This window comes from Polyodon spathula, chromosome 4, assembly GCF_017654505.1.
Source record: "Polyodon spathula isolate WHYD16114869_AA chromosome 4, ASM1765450v1, whole genome shotgun sequence".
Lineage (NCBI taxonomy): Eukaryota > Metazoa > Chordata > Actinopteri > Acipenseriformes > Polyodontidae > Polyodon > Polyodon spathula.
In genome coordinates, this window is record NC_054537.1 from 72,546,710 (window position 1) to 72,553,946 (window position 7,237).

At 38.1% G+C, this 7,237-nt stretch overlaps 1 protein-coding gene across 4 annotated transcripts in view; it reads left to right on the forward strand.

Annotated features, from left to right (window-relative positions):
• The window catches only part of LOC121314826 (ataxin-1-like), a 163,670-nt gene extending 157,175 nt beyond the window's left edge, over nt 1-6,495 (forward strand). For all 4 annotated transcript variants that reach the window (XM_041248527.1, XM_041248529.1, XM_041248530.1 and 1 more), the window contains one exon: nt 5,304-6,495. In XM_041248527.1, the coding sequence (XP_041104461.1) occupies nt 5,304-5,870 (567 nt within the window). In that variant the 3' untranslated portion in view covers nt 5,871-6,495. The remainder of the gene's footprint in view (nt 1-5,303) is intronic.
• Nucleotides 6,496-7,237: the final 742 nt, after the last annotated feature.

Genomic DNA, 7,237 nt, shown 5'->3' on the forward strand with positions numbered 1-7,237 from the left:
ATGGTATGTAAGAACATTTTAAAAATAGAAACCAGAGAAAGAACAGCATACTAATGTGACATGAAGGAATGCATGCGATGCTGCAGTGCTGCAGTGTGTTCCAGAAAGATGTAGACCAGACCACTGTAAATACAGACCCATCTAAAATTATTCAGACAGTTATCATAAATCTCCTTTCAGTTACTGTTACAGTAGGTTCAATGGTGTCTGAAAAACAGGAAAGTGCTCCCTTACTTTTTACTATTTGGAGTGCTGTTGCTCCAGTATAGATTTGGGACAGCAAAGCTAAAAGGTGTTTTATTTTTTTTTTAAGGCGGTCACCACTGTAGAAACACTTTTGGTTTGAAGAATAAATAAAAGTAACTTCATGTGTCATTATACTGCAGTCTAAAAAGACATTAAAGCAATCTATTACATTTACTCCTTATGTGTTTTTTTTTCTTTACTCTGTACTGTACATGGAATATCTTCTCCATAGAGTTCCCTTTATAGTCAATTGCTGCGACATGCCATATAGGTTGGAAACACTATCGTTGTGTATTCTTTGGGGGAATGATAGATTATATTCATGATGTTTTTTTACACCGAGGCGTGCCTGTATTTATTTGTTTAACTACTACTGCTCCCTGCTGGCACACTCTGGTGCCTCAACAGTTATTTCCTGACAAAATCTCTTTACCCAGATAAAGGTACATATTGGAAGATACAAATTGAAATTAGATACTGTGTGGAAGAAGGCATTCTGTATCAGTATTGAATTTAAATAGATAGATTGAACGTATAGAACAGCGAGGAAGAAGACAGTCTACACTGATAAAATTCAGAGGGTGTGTTATGTACTAGAACAGAGATTTTCTTTCAACAAGCAGAAAAAAGTTAACATACACGAATACTGTATTTAACTATTTTCCTGTGGATTGATGTGGAACAGTGATTAAACATAGTTTGAACAACAACATTTAAGGTCCTTTACCAGCAATTTAAGGACCTCATCTAAACCAATCAGGTTAAAGGAAGTCTTCCATTTTCTAATTACAGTTTTATACACTTACACAAAGCACTACAATGGGATCTTGTCTAGGTTAAGTAAAAACATTCCTTGAAGCTCACACTCAAGACAAGGTAAAACTATTTTTGACACCTACTTTGCATGTATTAAAACATCACAATTATGAAAAATAATAAAAAACATTTCATGTTTAAGGATGGGAACCTAGGACTACTGTTTTTAATAATAATAACAAAAACACAGTAATAAGAACTGCAACTGTCTGCTCTTGTATCCCTGAGGCAGATTGTTGCAGTTCTTATTTATTGCGGCATAAAACTAACTTTTAGACATTTGTTTATAAGCACGTAACCAGAGCTTAAGTGCTTCACGTCGATGATGAAGCCAGCTTGCACATTACTCCATGTGAGGTTATGGAACTCAAGGTTTTAGGTGACACTGCTTAAATCCACAGTGCTCAATTTGTAACAACTGCACTTATACAGAAAATAAACCATCCACACTATCCTCTCTATATAGAACAGGTGCAAGTTACAGTACATGGCGAAAATGGGCAGGGAAGTGCTGTTCGTCTGAACCACTCAACTCCACTCCCAACACCCATGTGTACACATAGTTTAGTGCAGTGTTAAACATCATTTTTATATGTGATAAATTGGAGGTGACTGCCCGTTCAATACCCATGCAGTACCTATATGTTGACAACGGGTCATCCATTAGCACTGGGCATTCCTTTGAACGCATTCTTGAATGATTGTTACAAGTTATTTCAATCAGGAGAATGTATTGTCAAATGTATTGATATTGATATTTCATGCTGTGTGCTGTTTTTTATATATGTACAGTGCCTATAGAAAGTCTACACCCCCTTGAACTTTTTTCACATTTTGTTGTGTCAATGCCTCAGAGTTTCATGCATTTAAATGATGATTTTTTTTCCACTTATCTACACAAAAAACAGGAAAAACGTTTTTATTGAGAAAACAATGATATATTAAAAATACACAACTGATTACACAACTGATACACAAATTTTCGATTGGATTTAGGTCGGGGCTCTGACTGGGCCACTCATTTACCTTCTTGTTCCTTAGCCACTCCAGTGTGGTTTTGGGGCATTGTCATGCTGAAAGGTGAACTTTCGTCCCAGTTTCAGCTTTCTTGCAGAGGGCAGCAGGTTTTCCTCAAGGACTTCTCTGTACTTTGCTCCATTAATTTTCCCTTCTACCCTGACAAGTGCATCAGTCCCTGCCGATGAGAAACATCCCCATAACATGATGCTGTCACCACCATGCTTCACAGTAGGGATGGTGTTCTTTGGCTGATGCGCTGTGTTGGGTTTGGGCCAAACATAACGATTTGCATTTAGGCCAAAAAGTTCAATTTTAGTTTCATCAGATCACAAAACTTTTTTGCCACATAGCTACAAAAAGTGTTTTTTTGCATACTTTAAAAGGGATTCAAGGTGGGCTTCCTTGAGTAATGGCTTCCTTTTTTCCAACCTACCATACAGGCCAGATTTGTGGAGTGCTTGGGATATTGTTGTCATATGCACACTTTGGCCAGTATCTCTTGCAAAGTTGCCATTGGCCTTTTGATAGCCTCTCTGACCAGTCTCCTTGCTCGGTATTCCAGTTTGGAGTGATGGTCTGATCTAGGCAGGGTCTTGGTGCTGCCATACACCTTCCACTTCTTAATAATCCTATTGACCATGCTCCAAGGGATATTCAGGGCCTTGAAAATTTTTTAAACCCATCCCCTGATCTGTGCCTTTCAACAACTTTGTCCCGGAGTTCTTTTGAAAGCGCCTTGGTGCTCATGCTTGAGTCTTTGCTTTGAAATGTACTAACCAGCAGAGGGAACCTACAGGAACTGCTGAATTTATCCTGAAATCATGTGTGTCACTACAATTTAACACAGGTGGAGGCCACTTAATTTGGTGTGTGATTTTGAAGGCGATTGGTTCCACCTGAGCTAATTTAAGATTGCTATTACAAGAGGGGTGGACACTTAACCAACCAAGCTATTTCAGTTTTTATTTTTAATTAATTTTCTACAAATTTCTAGAATATTTTTGTCCCTTGGAAGTATGTTGTGTAGATAAATGAAAAAAAAAAAAATTTAATGCATTTTATTTCCAGGCTATAAGGCAACAAAAGGTGAACATTTTGAAATGGGGGGTAGACTTTCTGTAGGCACTGTATGTGTGCTGTTTTCTGTATATGTATATTCATGTCCTGTACAGCGCTCTGAAACCACTTGTGGGGTGTTTCGCTGTATAAAAGTATTAAATAAATACACATTTCACACACTAAGAGGGTTATTTCTGAACAGTTGTTAGCGTGCAAACCATTTATTTCTAAACAATCTGATCTGGTAAACCATTCCACCTTCCTTTTCTGGAACGTGTTTCTCTTGTTTGGCCAAACAGCCTGGTCCACTCAATGAGCAGTTCCAAAAATCTGTTCTTCATTGAACAAACAGAACAATTTATTTGAATTAATTAATTATTATTATTTGGTCATTTATTTGAAGCTGTTATTGAAGAAAAATGGTTGAGCGCTCCTTTCAGATACTTCAGTGCTGACTCACTACAGGTAAACTTCAAGACATTGCATGAAGGAACTTTGCACGGGACTAAAAATCACCATATGAACAAAATTTTTACCGACATTTAGTCTTGTGCGAACCGTCCATTTCATTTTATCACAGATCATTTTCTCAGAGTCCCTCTGATTTTTTTTTACAGGACATCGGGACCGTCTGTAAAATTTCAAATGGAAGGGTCCTGTGACTTTTTACTCCTGTGCGAATCTATCATGTCAGTGTAATGTTAGTACTGATACAGCATTTCCGGGGTATTTGCCTCAAAACAATACCAGCTTTCACAGTAAACTGTCCTGAAATTCTCCAGTTAAGTAAAACTACGAGTGTACGTGACCAAGTTGGGGACAGGCGAAAATACAAAACATAAAAAAATGAATGCATTGAATGATGCATTTGAAGGGATGCATGGAAATGCATATCACTCTAGCCTTTGGAAAAGAAGGTACAACAAAATTTGTTCTTTACACCCAGTTCACCCAAAGCACCTTCTCTGGCCACAACATCACGTTTCATTTTTAAATCAGGTGTCCTCGGAGTTGGTTAAAGTAGAGGACGTCTTGGAACCTCCCAGACAAGGATTAGTTTTCGTCAAGGAAAGTCCATAAATTCAAAATGAAATGTGATGGAGTGGCCAGAGAAGGTGCTATTCCAAAGGCTAGTATAACTATTTCGTCCTCTGACTGATATGTATTTCCATACATATCTTCAAATGCACTTTATAAAGGATCCATTTTTTAATAGCCGCCAATTACTTTTTGTATTTCCACCTATCCCTGATTTATTTATGCCCAATTGTTGCTCTTTAGTGAACTGTAGAGTCTCGGGACAGATCATACCAATTGTAATATTATATTAGGGTTTATTGTGAAGGCTGGTATTGCTTTTAGGCGAATATCCCGGAAATGGTGTATCAATTCTAACATAACACCGATATGATGGATTCGCACAGCAGTAAAAAGACACAGGACGCTTGAAATTTTACAGATGGTCCCAATGTCCTGTAAAAAAATCTAAACATCTCCTGAGAAAATTATCTGGTATAAAAAGAAATGGACGATTTGGACAATGTGGGTAACAAATTCCAAAACCACTTGTTTATGTGGTGATTTTTAGTCCCATGCAAATCAGGCTTAAGTCCACATTGAAAACTTGTAGATAATAGGAAAAGCAGTGATTGGTATCAGTCGAGTCAAATCATTTGGCGTCTATGAGTTTTTGTTCTTTTAAAGAAAATACACTGTTTTTTTTTTAATATTTAGTTTTTTTTTAAGGTTTTTGTTTTTGGAGAAATATAAATAGTTAAGAAAAAAATACACTCAGAAACATTGAAAAAAAAAAAGTAGGTTTTTCTTGCAAGGACTAAAACTCCCAGAAGCAATACAAGTGTGTCAGATGCGTTCCATCAACAGGAAGTGCAGCACGGAAAATAGGGCTGTTAGTGTTATTGTTTATAAATGCAGTGAGTAAAAAATCAAATATATGTTCAACATAATGTTTGCCTCCTTCATATACTGTAGGAAACGTGATGCTAAGAAGTGATGGTCATACACATAAGATAAGATTTACCAGAATTATTTTGTTATCTCTCTGTGTACTTCAGGTCAGCAATATGTTTTTTAGCGGTACTGATATTGATTGAGAATGTTTGTGCATAAAATGATAATCAGGCATTTTCTTGTTCCAACAGGTCAGTGTTGAGGTTTTGGTGGAGTACCCCTTTTTTGTTTTTGGGCAAGGCTGGTCTTCATGCTGCCCAGAGCAAACTACCCAACTGTTCAACCTGCCCTGCATCAAGCTGTCAGTGGGAGATGTCTGCATCTCCCTCACCCTCAAGAACCTGAAAAATGGCTCTCTGAAGAAGGGCCAGCTTGTGGATCCGACTGGCAGCCTCTTCCTGAAACCACCAAAGAATGACAGCCTGCATGGGAGCAGAGTCAGGTACGTGGAGCACGAGAACGGAGTCGGGCAGAGAGGAGGTGGTGGTACTGCCGGCACAATCGGCACACAGACCACCTCTGAAAATGGAGAACTGAAGTTTCTTGAAAAGACAGGGCAGATGGCTGGTTGCAGACCACTGGTCATCAAAACAGAAGCTGGCAACAAGCCCACAACCAGGAAGAGGAGGTGGTCAGCGCCAGAGAGCCGCAAAGTGGAGAAATGGGAAGAGGAGCCTCCTTTGACTCTTCCCAGGCCCTCTTTTATTCCTCAGGAGGTTAAGATTTCCATCGAAGGTCTATCTAATTTAGGCAAGTGAAGGCTCACAGGGACATTTTTTGACGACAGTGACAGTGGAAATTATCCCTCATTCATGTTTTTTTTCTATCCAGATTACTGTACTGTAGGCTCAATAACCCAGTATTTACATGTTATCATCTTAATGTTAGGTTTATGTTATAACCTTGTAATAGTTGCATCTGGTATTTTGCAGACAATTAGTGCATATTTTCATTCCGCAAATCTCGGGCAGTTATTAATCAATTTTTTATATATAAAAAAGGACGTTGGCACACTGCTTGGCTCCACAGGGAATGTGATTGGTAGGTCTGCAGCTCATTTAAAGCAATATTACTCACCCTCCTTTTTCCCTGTGCCTCAGTGTTGGTGAAAATAGATAAGCAGGGCTAGCAGCTGGCTGAAATTTTGCTAAGTTACCCCTTTATAGTTTGTTAAACATAACTTGAACTAGGAGATATGCAGGGTCTGTCAATCAAACTTACATACTAACATACAGTGGGTAAGGCTCAACTGTCAGTTTTGTTAAATCTAATATTACACACTTGCTTAACAAGTTATTTGGTCATCCTTTATTTTAAGGGCCGTTTATTAACTGTTAACAAACATTGTTAATTTTTAGCTTAGTGTTAGGGTTATAGTTAGGGTTAGGGTTGATAAAAACCTGATTTTCTAAACATTACTACAGTAACAATTTGAACCGATTTCAAGCATATGATTGACTGTGTATTGATCATCCATAGAGCTTTGGTGTTTGATTGATCATCCATAGGGCTCTGGTGTTTGCAGTTTTAGCTTGCCTATTATATATTATTAACGATCAGTTAACAGAAAATAAATAATGTACTTTAGCATGTTTATTACCTCTTTGTTAACAGTTAATAAACAAAAAGAAAAACATCCCTTAAAATAAAGCTTGACCAGTTATCTTTCTTGTTTCAACATTTCATAATGAAATATGTTATTTGCTGTTATCTGTTTGGATGACACTTGGAAATGAACACACCCCAGGCTCAGGCTTGCTGCTGCACCATCATGTGCGGGCTAAGTTATGTTTAACAGTCTACACTTGACAAAAAACACAAAAATGTTCAAAGGACTATTACTTTCTCAAGACTATGATAAGGTGGCTGTGCACCTAAGCTATGTAATTCACTGCTTGGGTGCAAATAGAGGAGCTGTTTGCAATCTAGATTATAGATCAGCTTATTTGAGAAGGCCTTATTTTTGCAGTAGTTTAAAGTCTGGTTTGTAAAGCCCCTGGGGATGGCTGTACGTGAAAAGCGCTGTAGAAGAATGTACTGTGAAGTGGGCCTTGGTTCAGATCCATGGAGTGGCTGGACGGAGTTACTTCCTTACCCACTTTCTCATTCACAAGGCAGTGGTGCC